Source organism: Cynocephalus volans, chromosome 3 (genome assembly GCF_027409185.1).
Source record: "Cynocephalus volans isolate mCynVol1 chromosome 3, mCynVol1.pri, whole genome shotgun sequence".
In the NCBI taxonomy this organism is placed as follows: Eukaryota; Metazoa; Chordata; class Mammalia; order Dermoptera; family Cynocephalidae; genus Cynocephalus; species Cynocephalus volans.
Window position 1 is genome coordinate 179,294,071 of NC_084462.1, and position 21,413 is coordinate 179,315,483.

General features: G+C 46.9%; 1 protein-coding gene across 9 annotated transcripts in view; it reads left to right on the forward strand.

Annotated features, from left to right (window-relative positions):
- EML1 (EMAP like 1) overlaps nt 1-6,150 on the forward strand; it is a 174,943-nt gene extending 168,793 nt beyond the window's left edge. For all 9 annotated transcript variants that reach the window (XM_063091536.1, XM_063091538.1, XM_063091539.1 and 6 more), the window contains 5 exons: nt 509-606; nt 711-798; nt 2,146-2,241; nt 3,868-3,998; nt 4,626-6,150. In XM_063091536.1, coding sequence (XP_062947606.1) covers nt 509-606; nt 711-798; nt 2,146-2,241; nt 3,868-3,998; nt 4,626-4,751 — 539 coding nt within the window. In that variant the 3' untranslated portion in view covers nt 4,752-6,150. The remainder of the gene's footprint in view (nt 1-508; nt 607-710; nt 799-2,145; nt 2,242-3,867; nt 3,999-4,625) is intronic.
- The last annotated feature ends 15,263 nt before the right edge of the window (nt 6,151-21,413 follow it).

Genomic DNA, 21,413 nt, shown 5'->3' on the forward strand with positions numbered 1-21,413 from the left:
CCACCTGCAGAGGTGGGGACAGGTATGACCAGGAAAGGGTTTTATGAGACTTTATAAAGTTTTATAAAAAGAATTTGTAAAGGGCCAGCTCCGTGGTGCACTCGGGAGAGTGCAGCACTTGGGAGCGCAGCGGCGCTCCTGCCGCGGGTTCGGATCCTATATAGGAATGGCCGGTGCGCTCACTGGCTGAGCACGGTGCAGGCGACACCAAGCCAAGGGTTGCGATCCCCTTACCGGTCACAAAAAGACAAAAAAAAAAAAAAAAAAAGAATTTGTAAAAAAGATTTTTAAAGTCTTTACATATGTTATAATCTGGTCAGGTATGTATTTTTCAAAAGGTAGCTTTGGGAGTGGTATTGGATTCATTCAAAAGCAAATTTTTCTCTTCGAAATAATTCATTAAGCTGGCTATTTTGTTTAAATCTATAGGGACAACTAGCATTATCCTTTGTAATGAATACAATGTTTACTTTTAACATCTGAACTGTAATTTGTCATATGTTTATAGATGGGAATTTCTTAGCGATAGGCTCTCATGACAACTGTATCTATATCTACGGAGTCAGCGACAACGGCAGGAAATACGCGCGAGTGGGCAAGTGCTCGGTAAGTGTCATGACTGTGCACGAAGGCACTTAATTCCATCAGTACAGCGTAAGTGGCCTTATAAATAAGACATGTGAAACTCATACAATGTCTCTCTCTCCCAGGGTCATTCCAGCTTCATTACTCACCTGGACTGGTCTGTAAACTCCCAATTCCTTGTGTCAAATTCTGGAGACTATGAAATCCTTTACTGTGAGTGACACCCCGGGAGTTGTTTGGCGGTTAGCTGACATCAGGCGTTCCCTCCCTGTACAACAGTGCTCTGCCTCTGTTGGGTTGCACCGCCTCTTGGGTCCTGCCCGGCACTGAGCTGCCTTGGGTTCAGGCTGATCGTGGGCCCCTGGGGAGGGGCAGAGGCAGGGCCTGCCCCGAGGAGGAGGTCAAGCCCTGCAGGCCAGCGGCTGCAAGGTGTGGCAGGAGAGGAGCCTTGTAAAGTTGTCACCTGGAGTGGGCAGAGACCTCCATCAAGCCTCTCCCACCTGGGTGGAAAACAGCCCCTGGGACCCCTCGTCCTCCTCTCCCAACCCCTCCCCAGCCCGTCTCTGGGCCAGGCAGGACCTGGGAATGGGAAGATGATGACAGCTGGCACTCACCAAGCATGTGCCACATGCCATGCACTGATTCCCCAAGCTCACACCAAGCACCTGCCACGTCCAAGCTCTAGGCTAAGCAAGGGGGGTCATGGGGCACGAGAAAGGCCTGGTCTCCACCCAGCTGGAAGTTACTAGAAAACGCAGTGCTCTTCACCTACACTTTCTCTTCTGGCTTATCCCCATTTTACAGATAAGGAAATCAGAGATCAGATGCCAGGCCGCAGGCATCAGGAGCCAGTGGGAGGGGAGGAAGCCACACCTACTTGGGTGTGTCGCCTGCTTGCTGAGGAGCCCAGGACAGGCAGGGCTGCTGGTGGGCAGGGAAGGAGGAAAAGCATGTTTCAGGAGTGAGCTCCCTCCAGGGGAAGGCGGCCGCGGGGCCTTCTCTCTCCCCCCTCCCCAGGTCCTGCCTGGCCCAGGTGCAGAAGCAGGGTGATGGCTCTCAGGGATAGTCCCAGGGTCTAGAATCTTCTCAGACAGGGTCTCATACTCCACTAGTGAGAGCTCATGTAGGGAACAAACAAGGCACCTGGGAGGCTGTAGGCACTTGGTGTGGCTGTTTCCATAAGCTTCCATTCCCAACTCAGAGCTGCAGGGACTGGGGTGTGAGGGGCAGGGGATATATTGGGGGACGGCTGGGGAGCCTGGCAGCAAGGGCAGAGCTGTGTTCAAGGGCCCCAGTGGGTACAGAGCAACTGGAGGCCTAGGAACCAGAGGCTGGTCAAAGACAAGAGAAGCCAGTCTGTGGAAACACACTCAGAAGAAACGGGAAGAAAGCGAAGTGGAGGCGGTGCCCCAGCCGGGGCTGACAGCTGTGCGCATGGTTCCCACGGCCCAGAAGAGGAGGGTGTCCCTCTCCTGGGAGAGCTCTGAGGGCTCAGCCTTACTCAGGGGAGCAATGGGGACCTTGGCTTAGACATCACCAGATTGTGTTTGCTTTTCCCAGGGGTTCCCTCTGCTTGTAAGCAGGTCGTAAGTGTGGAAACTACAAGAGACATCGAATGGGCTACCTATACCTGCACTTTGGGATTCCACGTGTTCGGTGAGTTTTCTGCAGATTTCACTGGATTCAAACACAAGACATATCTACTTTTAGAATATTTCTCTAATACCTATGAGATCTCATGCTCACCAGTCTTATCAGTCTACTCAGCTGTGGTGTGACCCCACAAGACACACTCCCTGCAGCTCCCCAGGGCAGGGCCAGGGCTTGCCAGGTTATGGCCAATAAAGAAGAGCTAGAGAGATGGGTTTTTAATACTTTTCCATTGCACAAAATGGGTCTTGAGACAGTTCTCCAGAATTTTTTCACATCAAGTTATGCCAGATTTACCTAGATGGACCAGAAGGCACTCAATCAATTTATTAATCATTTCTTAGGATTATTATATTTTTTTGGTCCCTACACTATATGTTTCACATCCTTCAAGTTTCTCTTTAGAAATATATTCATAAATAACCTAAATTAACATAATTTAGTAGAATAAAAAAGAAAAGGAAGTATTTATAATCTTTTTATGTAAGACCGCAAGTCAATAAGTTGGTAAGAATTCACAGATCTCCTTAGAGCTGGCATTTTACCATTTTCTGGTGTTAAATGCTAGGAGCCCCTGGGTCTACTCCAGAACTGCCAGTTGAGAAACTGTTGTTATCCATCTCTCTCATAGCCAAAGTTATTGGGACCAAAAGCGTTTCCCAGAGCAATGGTCAGGAGACAGTGCCCCACATCCCCAACCATGCTCCAGGCCCACCTGAGCACAGGTTACAGAGCCCACAGCAAGCGACACTGCAGCCAGTAATGGAAGGTAGCTGCCACCAGGCAGGGAATGGCCACAAAGAGTTCACACCGACAAGCATCTGAAAGGTACACATAGACCAGGGTTACAAAGTCCTTTAGAGAGACTCTCACATGTAAAGAGTTACTTAAAAAAAAAAAAAAAAAGGGTTAGGAAACTGCAGGCCTGAGGACTAGTCAGCTTCCTATCAGATGCTTTGGGGAGAAAGGAAAGGCACCATGTTCAGAATCAGGGTTTCTGGTACTCTCTCTGCCGTAGCATCAAGAAGGGCCCTGAGCCACGTGCCCCCCCCTCCACATTAGCATCCTGCGACCACCTCACTGCTGCCACCAGAAGCCCCTTCAACCCCAAGCTGGGGGTTGGGGGTGGGAGCCAAGAGCCTCAGCCACGCCCCAGCAACAACTGACAAGCAACTGTGCAGCTGCCAGAAATCCCCAGGCTCCCAAGCCAGAGGTGGGGGGCCAGCCCAGCCCCCCACCCCCACCTGCATTTCCCTATCCCCCCTTCCCCGACCCCTTCCCACTGCTCTGCAACAACATGTTAGAATGTAAAAAACTAATAATAATAATAATAATAATAAACAAATTTAAAATAAAAAGAAGGACCCTGAAAGAGGTGGGTAGTCAAGCGCCTGCCTCGCTGCCACATGCAGTGGAGCAGGACTTCATGCTGGACGGTGTCCCAAGACTCGCGGGGAGTGAGATGATGCTGGAAGCACGGGGAGGCTGGGGCTGCGACTAGCATCCTTCGGGCCCTTGTTTCCAAAGCCCAGACTTGAGGCCATTTTATTTTCATGACAGCTCCATGGCCAGTTCCTGCGCGGTGTGGCTTGTCTCTGGTGGTTGCAATGCTGTTTGTGGTCTGTGTTTCAGGAGTGTGGCCAGAAGGCTCAGACGGAACCGACATCAACGCCGTCTGTCGGGCCCACGAGAAGAAGCTCCTGTCGACGGGCGACGACTTCGGCAAAGTGCACCTCTTCTCTTATCCCTGCTCCCAGTTTAGGGTACCGGACATGTCTTTTCACTAATCTCTCTCACGGGGCACGCCCCTGTGGCCTGCCCTGATTTGAAAACGGTGTAGAACTGGGCTGTGGGTGGATGCTGCCAGCCAGGAGGTGCGCACAGGCTGCTCTCTGCTGCTCTGAGCACTCCCGGGGCTCCACTGCCCCGGGAAACCCTCGCACGACCTCCACAGCCCTTCGGATCAGGCCATCTGCCGCCGTAGCCTCGTGGGCCTCACTCCTCTCCCTTCCCCCATGGCTCCCTCTATCCCAGCCCAGCCGGGCTGAGCCTGACCCTCCTTCACTGAGGAGACCCCTGACCTTCAGCCCCAGCATCTGGTCCTCCCGCCTTTGGGCCGACCTCATGCATGGTGCAGCCATCTGGTATTGAATGTATCTCAGCAAAGGACAGTCATTTGCTCGTGTCTGTCCCCACACCAGACCACAGGGACTCCGTGGGGTTTGCTTCTGTGTCCCCCCTGTGTCCTGTGCACAGAACGGATGTACGATGAGAGCTGCTGAGTGAAGGGGAGAGCTGAGGAGTTAAGGAATGAATCTAGAATTCTAGCACTTTCCAATTCCAAGGAGTTTGCCTTGTAGTAAGCTTTCCTCCATGTCATTCTTTTCCAGGCTCCAAGCCACATATATGGCGGGCACAGCAGCCATGTCACCAACGTCGATTTCCTCTGTGAAGACAGCCACCTCATCTCCACAGGCGGGAAAGACACGAGCATCATGCAGTGGAGGGTCATTTAGTCCCCGGCAAGGACTGCGAGAAGCAGAACATGCAGCGGACGACAGGCTCGCATCACGCTCGGTCACTGTGATTTCTGTTTTGTTTAAGAAATTCTTACAAACCTCAGGAAACTGCCCTCTGCCGGTTACCTTAGCTTAGTGAGTCAGCAAGTGTCCCGTCAGAGACCCCGTTCCGTTCCCACTTTCGTTGTGCGATGTGTGACACGTGCACACTGAATATGAAAGAGGCTCCAGAGTTTACTTTATGGGGACAACAGAAGTAACTGGTGGACCCTTAGTGACTTTTCTATGAACTCTTCCAAAATGCTCACAGGATGCCTTTTAAAATATTGTATATAGTCTTTACTATTTCACCATCTAGCTTGCTAAGTCAAATATTTATAATAATGAGGTACTGAATGATCGCTTTCCAGTAGTGGGTCCTAAAAGGATAAATTGCTTGAGAAGAGAGTGGATAGTGATTTGCACAGCTGGTCAGGAAATACAAATATGAGACTTTATTTGGTTACATTTTCTAAGGTTTTGTTCAATTCTCCCTTTGGGAGGCTGGTGAGAAAAGGGTGTATTCTTTTTGTGTTAAGCAGATTTTACTCCAAATTAACTTAAATATTTCAGCAGGTCATACAAGCGTTTCAGAGTTTCAGTGAGACGGTCCTGCCTAATAAAATGCAGTCAGCCTCTTAACACCTACGTGAATTGGTCCCCTCTGTCCCCTGTTCACGTGCCCTGATTAATGGTGAGACATTAGCCACCTTCCTCTGTATATTAATTGGCATGATGTGGTATTGTACTTGTATAGGATTTTAGCAATTCATAATAAATATGTAAGGCTAGGCTTTACTGTTTTATGCTTATGGACATTGTACATTTGTATTTTATGACCAAGTAGACCAAGTCAAAAAGATATCTCTTAAGTGTACCATAAACCTGCGGAGGGGAAAAGTCTCAAAAGGTCCACCAGGTACTAAGGGCAGCTTCTTCTCCTGTCTTTTGTGCATGGATGGCTCACGATACCGTATGAAATAAAAGTGTGCTCTTATGAGTAAAACTTAGGTGGCATAAATTTGTCAAGAAGGCCTTATCCATTGTGTGACAGATTGAAATTTATTGTTTACATTGGAGAATGTATCTCGGATTTTTAAATAGAAGAGTAATAAACAGACTTCAAAACAAATGTTAAGATTTTCTTCTAGGCAAGTAAATGAATTGGATTATCTGAACTCTACAGCACTGGTTGTTTAGAGTGGCTGACTAAGTGCAACAGTGGAAACCTTTTTTATGACATCTCCAGCCTGCTGCAGAAGTGCAGGGCACCACTGAACAACATGTATTAAAGATGCATCTGTTTGTATGTATCCTTATCAAATATATTCTGTAATGAAATAAAATCTGAAAAGTGGATTTCTTATGGACCTATATTCATAAAAGTATATAAATTAAAATATTTAAAATTAGATACGATTGACCCTATATTCTGTTTCATATACAGATCTTTTGACTCTCCCGGGAAATTTGCAAATGGAACTGTAGTTTGCATATGGTGTGGAAGCGTTCATCAGATTAAGTAACTATAAAGAAGCTGACTTCATTACCATACCCAGTTGTTAGTGTACTTGGTCATGTAAATACTGGCAAAAACAACCATTTTTCAATTAATAATTGAGGAAATAATGAGATCTGGGAAGAGTGAGGGATCATTATTGACTTATAAGTCAGTAAGATCTACTTTTTTAAAAAAATTTTTGTTGAATCAAAATTATATGTATTTTGGGGGTTCAACATTGAGATATGTGGATCAAATCAATATAACCAGCATATATATTGTTACAAATTGTAATTATTCTTTATGCCCCTTGTCCAATCCCTCCCATCCCCTTTTTCCTCCCCCCTCCCCCCTCTAATTGCCCTAGATTTCTTCTCTCCTGAAAGAATAATGGTTACTCTGTTGATTTGCTGCCCAAATGATCTGTCCAATGCTGAGAGGTGTGATCAGGTCCCCGAATACAGTCATAGAGCAGATGCCTCTTCCGTCACTCTGAAATGGGCTCTGTGGAGACAGACATCCTCCTCCTTTCTTTACCTCTGCTGGTGACTCTTCTGTGGCAATGCACTCCAGTGGCTGGCAGACCATCTACATGGTGGTTGTGGCATCTAACTGCCTTCACAGCAGCCATGGTCATCGTGGTAGCTGTGGTGGCCCACCCACGTGGAGGAGATGACTTTGGCATACTCCTTGGCACTGGCAGTGTGCCTGGTTGTGGAGAGTGGCTGATCCCCGGCTCCATACCCTGGGTCTCCGTGTGGGACCTGAAGCACTGGCGAGGTGTGCCTGGTTGTGGGAGGGGGGTCCAGTCCCTGGCTCCATACCTTGGGTCCCCGGGTGGGCCCCAAGGCGCTGGTGTAGTGTGCCTGGTTGTGGGAGGGGGGTACAGTCCCATTGTCCATATCCCAGGTCCCCGTGCAGGCCCCAAGGCACTGACACAGTGTGCCTGGTTGCAGGAGGGGGGTCCGGTGCCCTTCTCCATGCCTCAGGCTCCTGGGTGGGGCCCTGAGGCACTGTCATGGTGTGCCTGTGTGTGGGAAGGGGATCCAGTCCCCAGCTGGTAGCCTGGGGTCCCTGGGCAGGCCCCAAGGCATTGGTGGTGTGCCTGGATGTGGGAGTGGGGTCCGGTCCCAGCTTCAATCCTCGGGTTCCTGGGTATGGCCCCGAGGTGCTGGTCATGTGAGTGGTTGCGGGCAGGGGTCCTGCCCCTGGCTCCATGCCTCACGTCCCCTGGTGGGCCCCAAGACATTGTTGGTGTGCCTGGGCCAGAACTAATTTTTTGTCCTTTCCTTACTTCTAACACGGGGGAACTTCCTGTAGAAACCAGTGCTTGAGCTCTGTGGTTTAGCTAAATTGCTGCTTTGCTGCTATTTCCCTAGGGAAGGCTTTTTGTGCAGCTCAGGGTTTAATGGTTGACCTTATAGGTACTTTGGGCTCTCCAGAGTCCTGGTGCACCTGGGTTGTGTAGAAACTCTGATCTGGGCCTGAGTCTTTTCATCAAACTATACCTCATTCAGTTCTGCATTCCCGACCAGTCTCCTCCGAGTGGTCTTGCTCTGATTGGGGGGCAGTTGAGCTGTCCTTGCTGTGTCCCAGTTTCCTCCCGGTGGGCCCGTCTGCCCCACCGCCCATGCTCCAAACACTTCCCATGGGACGGACCCTGTGACGATCCCTTGCGATGACTCACCAGCCTCTGAACGGCTCCCCTTTTTCAGCTGTTCTGGCTCCTTGCTCCTGTGTGGGTCCACGGGCACCCTATTAGTGGTCTTGCTGTCCTGGGAGCCACCAAGGCCCTCTTCTCCCCTGCTGCCTCCAAGTAACTCCATCTAAAGGGCACAGCTGCGGCTTCTGCCAGCTCCTGCTCCATGTGCTCCAGCATCAAAGTGACCGTGGCCCAAAACGCTGACCGCAGTTTTTCTTTCTCTCACCGTGGTTTCTCCCGCCTTCATGAGTTCCGTAGGTCTCTCCTCCTCTTCACCTGAGCTCCAGCGGCCCCAGCTTGGCTGATGTTACATTTTTATACTTGTAAATTCGTTGTTTTGTCGGAGAGAGTGACGCTGGGGACTGTCTATTCCGCCATCTTGACCAGAACTCTACTTTTATTTCTAAACAGAATAATTATAAGATCTACTTTTATTTTTATATACTTCCACTATTTTCCAAGCCCAATAATGGAAAAAGGAGATATCTATATATCAAGATATAGACACTACTATTTTTATATATATATATGTGAGGGTACTTCAAAAAGTTCATGGAAAAATAGAATTAAAAGATAATGTGAAGCTTTCCATGACCTTTTTTAAGTGCCCTCTCATGTGTATGTGTGTATCACACTACTCATTTACATGGATACTGTTTTGTTTTTAGTTGTGAAGATAATAGTTTGTATATATTTAAAGTGTAGGCAATTATGAAGATAGCAGTATGCTATTTTATATTTTATTAGTTATGAAGATAGTAGTTTATATATATATTAAATATTCATAATTGCCTACATTTTAAATGAAATTCTTTAAACAGGCCAGTATTAACCTTGCAGGTATTCATTATTCGGTCACTTACTCATTAACATATCGAGCAATGGCCACATACCACCACTCACCACCTCTCAGGTAAACAAGGCCCAGAATCTCGGGGATCCTTCTGGAATAAGGGACTCCAGGAATTGGGCAGCTGCTGGCCACGTGGCCAGGCCTCTTCCTCCCAGCAGCTTGTGTCCACATCAGCTGTTAGCTTGGCTTCCCCATGACACGTAAGACAGGAGAGTAAAAATTACTGTTTATTTGTAGTTACAATCGTTAAGTTTGTTAGCATTAAGAGAATTTTCCAGTAAAAAGAAGTCCTCGGGATCTTTTCTAACTTACCATTTTAAACTTTGTGTTAATGAGATGAAATTTTTGTTTTTGTGAATAAAGTCTCCATGGCAGCCCTGTTTAGACAAGGTCAAGTTCAGAGGGAACGCTGGATTTCCTCAAGAATCGGGGGAACACCGACATTCACATGTGTCAAAGCTAATGGAGGAGTGTACTTTTGGCTCTGTTTACTTCTAAATCGCAACTTGCATTGTTGCTAAGTCACAGTACACTGGATTTCCAAGCCAAGCCATTTGCAAGGATGCATTTTTACTTCTCTCATCGATTCCCAAATATTTTGGAGGGTCCTCTTGTGTGCCCAGCACTTTCCTGGCCACAGTGAGGGCACAGCAGGGGCCTAAGACAGTCTCTTCCCTAAAGCAGCTTGCAGTTCCAGGCGGGTGGGGTGTCACACTTGGCAGAGCCCTGGTTGTTTCACTGATGAGAAAGGAGAGGTCAGGGAGGCGGCGAGTCAAAGGAGGTGAGATGGCAAAACAGAAGTTAACCTGGCAAGAGAGAGAGGTAGAAGGACAGGGACTGGGGACACTGCTGGTGAGGTAAGAGGATCACAGTGTTTAGGGACCCCATATTGAGTCTCTGCTCTTGGTGGCTACCCTGGGCTCTTTAGGGACTGGTCCTTTTGCCGGCCTGCTGCAGGCTGCTTCTGGACCCTGGAAAGTCGACCTGGAGAGCGCCCACCCCAGATCAGGGCTGGGAGGCCACCTGTCATTCACTCTGCAGATTCACTGCCACCTGAGGACAGGAGAAATGCACAAACGCAGCGGGCACAGGGAGTGGTGGGCAGACATGGGATGCAAGGCTGGGCCAAGCAGGGAAGGGGTCAAACTGGTATTTTAAAGGTCATCCGGACTGTGGAGTGAGGGGTGAGGGGTGATGGTCACCTCCTGGGTCACCCAGCCTGGAGCCTGCCTACCTCAGCTGGCAGGTGGGCCCAGACACACAGGAGTGTTTCAGAAACCCAGTTCCCTTGTGAAGGAGGGAGACTTGTGTAAGGTGAGCCTTCCCTGGCAGGAATTCCAGGTCCCTTCCAGGGTGTCCCCGCTGATCCAACACGTCTCCTCCACATGCGTCAATAAAAATGGGACACGAGCTCACACCACCCTGGGGCCAAGGAGCTGGGGAGGGGTCCCGATGGCCTACGTGCACTGCATCAAGAAGCCTGAGATTTAGGGGCTCTTGGACACAGATTTTGCCTGAACTCAAAATGTGGATGAGTTAAAAACAAACTTGGTTATTACTTAGAACAAAAGTAGGTACCTGAGCACCTATAAGATGAAGATTGAATAGGTAATTATCAAAACTGTGAACTTGGAGTAAACGTGTTTCCCCCCATGCTGCCAGCTACATGTGCGCCACCTGGTGGCAGAAAAGCAGAGCACAGCCCTCCTTTCTTCCTCCAGCTCGGCAAATTAGGGTTCTGCCCTCAGTAGGGTTGGGTCGTGCGGAGAGAGAAAGGGAAAATGTTATTGGACTAGGATGCTCTCTACTCTCTGGGCAGGGCATATGTTTCGAGTGGCCCTTCTCAGGAGACCTTTCAGAAGTTCTCAGAAAACTCCAACAGTGCTGATGGACTGTCACTTGCCCTGGGTAAGGAAGGGGATCTGTCTAGGTAGCTGCTTTCTCCTTCTGCAGTCCCTAAGCATAGGGAGGTCATCCTCCATCCAGCCTCCTTTCTGTGGAAGTCCCACTGCCCCTCCAGGTGGCCCTGTTGGACAGGGTCCGAGATGACCCATCCTGGTTCTCTTGCTTGGGGCTCCCATCTGGCCTGAGGAAACACCCCTTCCTCCCACACCCTGACACCATTGGGTGGGCAGTTACCTCCCCCACACTCGGCTTTCTCTGGGCATCTGGCTGAGGGTCACTCTCTTGCCTTTGGATTTTTCAGCCACTGGTCCACAAATTCCAGAGGACACATGTCAAGCTCTGAAAGTGGCTTGGGGTGAGACAGAATCAACCCCTGTTAGACAAAGGAGGTTAGAATCAACAGTTCAAATTTACCCCAAGATTTCCTCCTTACAGATACTTTTTAAGTTTTCTCATTCCCAGCTTTATTGTACTCTTAACATGGATAAGAGAGTCTAAGAGGTTTCTTGGCAACCTTTTTTGTAATTTCCACCCATGGTCTAGCAGTGCCTTTGGAATGCCACATCTATTGGATCTTGGCTCCTCAGCTGAAATGTCACTTCAGCATCCAGTTACGTAAATGGTGCTGCTGTGAATATTCTTGTACAGTTTCTTTGTGCCTATTGCAAGAGATTCTCTGGGAGCTCTAGCTAGGAGTGGGACTTCTGATTTTCTAGGCATGCAGCAGATAGTGCCAAATCATCCTCCACAGCAGCGATATTAGCGGCATAGGCGAGTCCCCACTGTTCCACTTCCTCACCCACATTTGGAATTGTCATTTTATCTCATCTGCACAACAGCCCTGAGAGGCAGGATCAATCACCCCTCCTCAACTACAGAGAAACCGAGGGTCAGAGAGGTTGAGGTGCTTGCCCAAGGTCACTCAGACAGTTGGTAGCAGAGCTAAGGTTCTCACGAGCTACCTGCTACCCCATCACTCGCAGACCGGTGTTCGTGTTCCACAGAGCACTATTGGAGGAGTTGCTAATAGAGGCTTTCCAAGTAATTTTAGAAAGTGCTGCTTGCCATATGTAGTACACAGAGATTTGAGTGCAAGTAGCCTGTTAAAGGCATGGAAAGTTTCTGTCATTATAAAGCTGGGCATTTCCTCAACTTGAGCATTGAATACTTTTGCTTCCAAGGCACTGATTACTGGCAAGGGATGAGTGTTCCACACTCACCATCTTGGAATGCTATGGGAGAAGGTTAATCATACAGAAGCTTAATATAAAAAGAAGTGAAAGGGAACTCAGAGGAGGTTCTCCAGCCCCTCCCATACCCCAGTGTCTGTTAGCAATGACTTCGAGGCCAAAGTCTGAACGGTGGGGACAGGGTGCACAAGGGCTTTTCTGATATTTCAGTGTCCCCAACTTTTCTGTTCCTGCAGTGTTCCCAGCCAACTTCTTTAGACCTCGTCCCACTTTCCTCTATAGTAATTGGCCTCAGCAATGGATAACTGGAGACCCTTGGGGTCCAGTGATAAACATACTGCGGCAATGGAACGAGCTCCCTGGACAAGGGAGGACCCAAAACCTCTCTTCTCTTGCTTTTTTAATTAGGTGAGTTGCCATGGCAACAGGAGGGACAGAATAGGTGATACTGGAAAAGAATTTGGTTGTACTATTTTAGCCTATAACATTTGGGGGCAATTCCTCCCTCCTTACCAGGCCTGAACTAGGAAATGGCCAGACTCCCTCCATGGTGAGGCTGATGTCATGTGCTCTGTGACTTTTCTGAGATTCTTTTAGCCCAATGGGCTTCTCCATCTTTTAGGTCCCCCCCCCTGCCCAGGGCCCTCAGAGCACAACTGCTAAAAAGGAGAACGGGCTGTGATCACCATGCCCAGCTCTCTGCACAACCTCCCAGCACACCCATGGGCCTGCACAGTGTTCTTCTGTTTTCACGGGGTTTATTTTATTCTCATTTGTGTGGAGGTGGCAGGTTTAGAAACACAACATCAGCTCATTGTCTGCATTTGAAACAAGCCAATCCTCACCTTCAGTCATCGCGAGTTCGTGGTATTGGTTGGTTTGGAAGAATTTTCGAGAACGCTGCTGCTGCAGGAAAGGCTTTTCCCCTGTTCTGGCAAGTTCACTCCGGCTCGTCTTCCTTTCCAGGGTGAGGCAGCTCTGGGGCTCAGACATCAGCCCAAAGCAGGGGAGGGAGAGGACCCAGCATTGTTAGGACAGTCAGATGGGAGGTCTGGAGTTCAGAAGGGCAGCTGAGCAGCCACCACCCTCCTTTGTCTCCCTCAAGATATCCTGTCCCACCCCCATAGCAGATGTGTTTATTTGAGTGACTTGTAGGTGGTGGAGCTGCAGTTAAACTTTGGGGTCGTCTTGGGGGAGAATATCCCAAAGTATGTTCTGTGGTATGTCAATTCCACAGCATGTTAATAGACCCGGGGTTTGGGGGGCACTGAGTTGAATACATTGATGTGCATTGTGAGTCTAGAGGGGCTATTGTGTCCATCTACCCATCTACCCATCCATCCATCCATCTATCCACCCACTCATTCATTCATTCATCCATCCATCCAACAAGCACCATCTCACTCTGAGCCAGGCACATCCTAGGGGCTGGAGATACCAAAGTTCTTGCTCATGGAACTGTGAATGAAGAAAGTAACAGGCCAAGAAGAGTGTGGCAGCTGGAGATGGGCAGGGATAACGAGGCTACTTGAGCCTGGCACTCAGGGAAGGGGGCCTTCAAGCAGGCAGTGCAGTGAGCCTTGCAGCCACCCAGGGCGCCTCCTGGGTGCAGGTGCTGGGGCAGGGTGTGAGTGTACCAAGGCTGGCTGACCACACAGCCTTTCCTTCCTGGGACATCGCTGCCAGGCCGGAGACTCAGAACACACCATGGGGGAAATGCTGTTTTGTTCAGCTCCCTCTTTTTATAGATGTAGAAACAAAGCTCTTGGAAAACAGGGATTTGCCAAAAGACACTGTGACCTTAGCAGAGGAAGCCCTTAATTGCCCTAGTTTGTTTCTTTTTCTAAAATAAAGATGACTCACTTTTTAATGATAAAACTAATGCATACTCATTATAGCAGATTCAGAAGGAAGCCCAGCCATATCCCTTCAACCCCGAAATAGCAGTATTATTTCTTAGTGTACTTCCTTGTTGTATTTTTCTCAATAAGTAGATTTTTGGATGTGTTTCCATGGTTAACATATTGCATATACAATGCTTTATATTGCTTTTTTCATATAATTTTATAGGCATTTCCCATGTCATTATTACTTTGTTATAAATAACTCCTATCAGCTGCATAACATGATGTCATGATCAACATCAAAGCTCCCTAACCAATCTTCTCACATTGACGATGATGATGGTGATAGTGATGGTTGGTGGTGATGATGGTGGTGGTGGTGGTTATGGTGATGGTGGTGATGACGACGATGGTGGTATTGGTGATGATGATGGTGATGATGGTGATGGTGGTGGTGATGGTGATGATGATGGTTGGTGGTGGTGATGGTGATGGTGGTGATGATGACGATGGTGGTATTGGTGATGATGATAGTGATGATGATGGTGATGATGATGGTGATGCTGTTGATGGTGGTGGTAATGGAGATGATGGTGGTGATGATGGTGGTGGTGATGGTGGTGGTGGTGGTGATGCTGATGGTAGTGATGATGACGATGGTGGTATTGGTGATGGTGATGGTGATGATGACAGTGATGATGCTGATGATGGTGGTGGTGGTGGTGATGATGATGGTTGCTGGTGATGATGGTGATGATGGTGATGATGGTGGTGGTGGTGGTGATGGTGATGGTAGTGATGATGACGATGGTGGTATTGGTGATGATGATGGTGATGATGATAGTGATGATGCTGATGATGGTGGTGGTGGTGGTGATGATGATGGTTGCTGGCGATGATGGTGATGATGGTGGTGGTGGTGGTGATGGTGATGGTAGTGATGATGACGATGGTGGTATTGGTGATGATGATGGTGATGATGACAGTGATGATGCTGATGATGGTGGTGGTGGCAATGATAGTGGTGGTGGTGATGATGATGGTGACAATGATAAGAAAAAATAACAAAGGCCACCCTTATCGAGTGTCATTTCTCCACAGTGTGCTCTCTGTAGGCTCCTTCCATCAAGGTTTAAACAGGTTCAAGTCTTTCCCATTAAGAAGAAAATCTTCCTGGCCCATCCCTTAACTTCAGGGTTCTCTCCTGGACCCTCCTCTCTTCTCCCTCCACCTTCTCCCTGGGCAATGTCATCAGCTCCCAGGTCTCAATTACCTCTGCAAACCTGAAAAGTTCCAAATCGATATCGTTGGCACAGCTTGTCTTCTTAGTTTCAAACCTGTGTGTTCAACAGCCCACGGGATGTCTCCATCTGCTAACTCCACTGGTGCCCCAGTCTCCACCTGCTCCAAACTGAATCCATCCACTTCTCCCCCCAAACCCTGCACTCCATCCTCCCAACTGCCCAAGCCGGGAATGCGGGTCCTCTGGACCCCTCTCTTTGACCCACTTCCCATATAAACAAGCTGCCAATAAAAGTAACAATTCCAGTAGCATCACTTAGAGAGCACTTAGCCTGTGCCAGGCTCCACCGGAAGTGCCTTACCCACAGCGACTCCTTCAGCACCTCAACAACCCTGTGAGGTTGCTTGTCATTCTTACCATCTGCCTTTTACACGGAGAGGTTAGTTAACTTGCTGAGGGTCACATAGTGAAGAAATTGAGGTTCTAACCCACATAGGTTTCAGGGATCACACTGAACCACTGCACCATTCTGTCTCTTCAAGACATAAGAGCTCTGTCCCACAAGGAGCCACACCATGTGTCCACGTCGTCCCTCCACAGGGGCTGCCCGTGCCCCGGTCAGCTGCCATCACTGCCGACCTGGCTGCAGCCACACTGGCCTTTCTCCACACAATCTGAGTGAGCTTTCCGAACTCTAAATCTTACTATGTCACTCTCCTGCTCAAAACCCCTTAGTGGCTCTTACGAAAGAGCTCTTTCATGTTGTGCACGGCGCTGTTCAGTCAGCTCTGGGCCCCTCTCCAGCACCATCTCTCTCTGCTTCCATCACTGAGCTTCTCTCTGTCCCCCCACGACAGCACAGTCTCTGTTGCCACCCAGTCTTTGCATGTGCTCTCTGCCCCAACACTCTTCCTCCCATTGTTCCTGGCCAACCACCATAACTTCCACAACTTAAAAGTCACTTCCTCCAGGAAGCCTTCCTCGAGTGCCACATCTGGATTCTGGTCCCTCCGATGTGTCCCCACCACAGTTTGGCTTCCCTTGTCACACTGAACTTAAGTATCAGTTTATTCACCTATAGCCTATGTGTCCCTAAGCTCCCTGGGCATAAACGCTCTGCATCTTGTTCACGCTTCTTTCCCCAGCACCAGGGTAGCACCTGGCACCAGGCTACCAGGAAGTGCTCATGGAATGCACAAATGAATGGACCTGTGAGCAGCAAGGTGAACATTTGAGCTTGTATTACCCTTTGCCCTTAACCCTAAGTATCTTTTCCTGCTTCCTGTTTTACTAAGGCAAAGGCGACTGCAACGGAAAGCTTTCTCCATTGAGCTTTTCTTCTAGGTAAATTTATTTCTTGAGGGCAAATGCCCAGAAGTGGAATTACTGAGTTAGAGGGCAAGCATATCTTTATGTCTCCTGATATGTTTTGCAATAATGAATTCCAAAATTATGGTAGCAATTTGGTAGGCTTTTTCTTTTTTAGCAAATTAATCTTCTCTCTCTTTTTAAGTGTCTTCCTGGCGGAAGCCACACAAAACTATTTTTACCTAAAGGCTGTAAAACCTCATCCTCCTCCAAGGAGAAAATCGGGCATTTGTGAGGAAGCCATCTACCAGCCTCATGAGCTCCATCCCCCGCTCTGCTCTTGCTAGTTCTAGGGCATTTGGGAAAAACAAGTTTAAATGATATTCCAAATTAAGTGGTTCTGTAAAAGAAGGAAAACACACATTCACACACACATACCCTCCTTCATTTGGAGGAGAAATTACGAGCATCTCTAAAATTCTAAGAAACTAGAAAAGTTATCAAAGCAAAACCAATGCACGTTGGTAGATGAATGTTATGAAAAGGTCACAGCTGGTTCCTTCCCTTTCTCCAGTCTTGCAGTGACAACGCCAAGAGTAGGTTTCCCGAAGTTGGGCACAGCAGGAGCAGCAGGGACCGGTACAGGGTGGGCGTGGGGTAGAACAAAACAAGGACATTTCTGCCAGGAACTGTTTAGGTATGTGTTTTTCTAAACGAATCCTCTCTGATACCTGGTGAGCTGTTTTTAAAAACAGTTTTATTAAAATATAATTCACATTCCATAAAATTCACCCATTTAAGGTATGCCACATTTTAGTATCTTCGTAGAGCTGGACAGCCATACCACTATCTAAGTTTAGAACATTTTCATCACCCCAAAAAGAAATCCCACACCCAGTGGCAGTGTGTTCATTTGCTAGGGCTGCCATAAAAAATACCACAGACTGGGTGGTTAAACAATGGAAATTTGGTTTTTTCTCACAATTCTGGAGGCCAGTAGTCCAAGATCAAGGTGCCGGCAAGTTTGGTTTCTTCTGAGGCCTGTCTCTGGCTCTGAGATGTCCACCTGCTTGCAGTGTCCTCATCTGGTCCTTTCTTCTGTCCCTGGTGTCTCTCTGCGTGTCCTGATCTTCTCTTCTTATAAGGATAGCAGACAGATTGGGATTAGGGCACGCCCTAACAGCCTCATTTTACCTCAATTACCAATTTAAAGGCCCTAACTCAATACATTCTGAGGTACTGAGGGTAAGGGCTTCAACATATGTATTTTGGGGCAGCAAAACTCAGTCCATAAGATGGAGTTACTCCCTGATCCCGACCCCAGCCCTAAGCAATCACTAAGCTACTTTCCATCTCCATAGGTTTGCCTGTTCTGGACATTTTATATAAATGGAACTATACAATATATAGTCTTTTGAGATAGGCTTCTTAGCATAATGTTTTCAAGGTTTATTCATGTTTACCATGTACCAGTACTTCATTCCTTTTTATTGCCAAATAGTATTTCATTGTATGAATATGCCACATTTTGTTTTCCATTCATCGTTCATGGACTTTTGGGTTCTTTCCACTTTTTGGCTTTCATGAATAATCTGCTATGAACATTTGTGTACAAGTATTTTTGAGGACCTATGTTTTCATTCTTGGGCATATACCTAGCAGTGGAATTGCTGGGTCATATTGTAACTCCATGTTGAACATTTGAAGAACTGCCCATCTGTTTTCCAAAATGGTTTAACCACTTTACGATTCCAGCAGAATGTGTAAGGGTTCCAATTTTTCCACATCCTCAACATCACTTGTTATTTTTCTTTTTTAAAAAATACCGCCATCCTAGTGAGTGTGAAGTTGTAGCTCAGTGTAGTTTTGATTTGCATTTTCTTGATATCTGATAATGTCGAACATCTTTTTATGTGCTTCTTGGCCATTTGTGTATCTTCTTTGAGAAATGTCTGTTTGGATTCTTTGCTCACTTTTTAATTGGGTTGTCTTTTTATTATTGCGTTAAACGAGTTTATTAAATATTCTTGATACAAGGTCCTTTCAGATATACAATTTCCAAATATTTCCTCCCATTCTATGGGTTGTCTTTTCAGTTCCTCCATGGCATCATTTGCAGCAAAAGTTTTTCACATTGATAAAGTTCATTTTATCTATTTTTTTCTTTGGTACCTTGTGCTTTTAGTGTCGTATCTAAGGAGCTTTGCCTAACAGAAGGTTATGAAGATTTACATATATGTCTTCTTCTAAGAGTTTTATAGTTTTAGCTCTTACATTTATTCAGGTCTGTGATCCATTTTGACGTAATTTTTACGTATGATGTAAGTAAGGGTCTTTTGCATGTGTGTATCTAATTGTTCCAGCACCGTTGATTAAAGACTATTCTTTCCTTGCTAAATACCTTGGCACCCTCATTAAAAATAAATTGACAATGGTGTTATAACACCAAAGTCAAAGGTTTGGATCCATGTACTGGCCCGCCATCAAAAGAAAAAAGAAAAAAAAAATCAATTGACCATAAAGTGTTTATTTCTGGACTCTCAATTCTATTTCATTGATCTATATATCCATCCCTACGCTAATACCACGCTGTCTTGATTACAGTAGCTTGTTAATACATTTTGAAATCAGGAAGTATAAATTCTCCAACTTTATTTTTCTTTTTCGAGATTGTGTTGGCTGTGCTGTGCTAGATCCCTTGCATTCTCAAATGTATTTTAGGATCAGCTTGCTAATTTCTGCAAAAAAGGCAGCTGTGATTTCGACAGGGATTGTGTTGAATCTGTAGATCAATTTGGGGTCTATTGCTATTTTTAAATGTTAAGTCTTCCAATCCATAAATGGACGTCTTTCCATTTATAGGTCTTCTTTAATTTCTTTCAATGACATTTTGTAGTTTTCAGTGTACAAGTCTAAAGCTTCTTTTGTTAAATTCATTCCTAAGTATTTTATTCTTTTGATGTCACTGAAAATAGAATTGTTTTCCTAATTTCATTTCAGATTGTTCAGAGCAAGTGTATTGAAATAAAACTGCTTTTTGTATATTGATCTTGTATCCTGCAACCCTGCTGAACTTGTTAGTTTTAATAATTTTTAGTGGTTTCCTTAAGACTTTTCTATGTACAAGATCATGTCATCTGCAGAGGAGGTAGTTTTACTTCTTCCTTTCAAATCTGACTGCCTTCTTTCCCTCCTAGCTTAATCTCTCTGACTAGAACCTCCAGTACAATACTGAAAAGCAGTGGTGAGAGTGGACAGCCTTGTCTTGTCACTGATCTTAGGTGGAAATATCCAGTCTAATAAACTCTTTTGTTCTAAAAACTCTGTTGTATCCTCAGTTATGACTTTTCCTCATTTCATCCCTTTTGAAACTCCTCTTACTGAGGAATCAGATATCTTGAATCTATCCTTTATGTGTCTTATTTTGTCAATGATAATTTCCATTTCTTTCTTTTTCGCTCTGATCTGTGAAGTAATTTTTTCCTTTGATCATCTAGGTCACAGGTTAACAGACTATATAGCTTTTCAGGCCAAAACCAGCCTGCTACCTGTTTTTGTAAATAAAGTTTTATCAGAACACAGTCACATCCATTTACTTACATATTGTCTACAGCTGCTTTAAAGTTATAAGGTCAAGTGAAGTAGTTATGACAAAGGCCAAACAGCCTTCAAAAAGCCAAAAATATTTATTGTCTGGCCCTTTACAGAAAAAGTGCGCCAACCCTTGTTTTTTACTGCCTCTAGTTAATTTTTCAAATTTTGAAATAATGTATTTTTTATTGCCAATAATCATTTATTGTTCTCAGATTGCTCTTGTGCAAGATCTTCTTGACTCTCCTTATGGCCTCTCTACTATTCCCTCCTGTAGAGGTGCCACCTTCTGACTGCTCAGCTGGGTAGAAGACTGTGGCTCCTTATGCAGGGAGAGTGCAGCCTTCAAACTTCCCAAGTCACCTAAAATGTCTGCTCATGCATTCAGAGGCCCAGGCCTGTCAGCCATGTTGTGGGTGTGAGTTGCCTTGGCTCCTACAAAGGTCTGGCTGTCCAAGTCTCCAAGGCAGTTGTGGAAAGTAACTGGGACAGCAGGCGGGGAGAAGTAACCAGGAAGTTTCTTCTCCAGGGCTGATGGTGAACAGGCCCCCAGGCTGGGATCTGATGATTGGCTGGGAATGAAGGGTAACTGTGGCTTTTCTAGGTATGAGCTGCGTGGGGCTTCCCTTCCCAATGGCCTGGGGACTCCTAGGAAAGGGCACAGGCTCCAGTGGGATCAGCAGACCTCTCTAGGATAGCTGGCCGGGCTGCCTGAGGGATGCACTTGGCTTAGTTTTCTTAATTTACTTAAGTGGGAACACTCAGGCTTAGCTCCAGGCACCTCCAGAAAGACATGCCAGCTTCAGCCAGTGTCCTCAGTCCTCCTTCTCTCCTCACAAACAGTGGTGCTAAGAAGTTGCCCTCTGCTAGACTCGTACCTAAGGTTCCCCCACCCCATCTGGCCAAGCTTCCCCTCCATTGATCCAGGTCTTTGAGTCACCACAGCAGGAAGCTGGAGTCGAGCCAGTGTGACCACAAAGCCTGCTTCCAAGAGTCATCCTCTCCTGAGCCTTCAAAACCAATGAAACATAATCTTAAGAGTCACTTTTCGAGCTGAGGAACCCAAGAGAGGTGGAGTCCAAATAAGCTAAGGCTGTGAACCACAGGCCATCCCCAAGGATGTGGAAGGCAAAATGGCCCAGAAGCGATTTATATTTCCTGCTAGATAGAACCAGAATACAAGGAAGAGCTTTGGTTTCCAAAAATGCCTGCACACCCAGGCCAGCAGTCCCCAGCTCTCCCAGGGCACTGCTTAAGTTAGGATGACGACACTTATGCAGGGTTCCTTTAGTTCTGCACTATAACAAGCGCAGGGGTGGGATATGGTGTGCAAAGAGGAATGAGACACGTTTGCTGTTCTCATGAAGTTCACAGTCTAGTGGGAGAGCCAGCTGGTAAAAAGATAGCCCCAGTGTAGGCTGGAGAGAGTGTGGGCCCCAAAGCAGTGCAGAGAATGGAGCCTTCAGCCCTGTGGGAGGGGGTG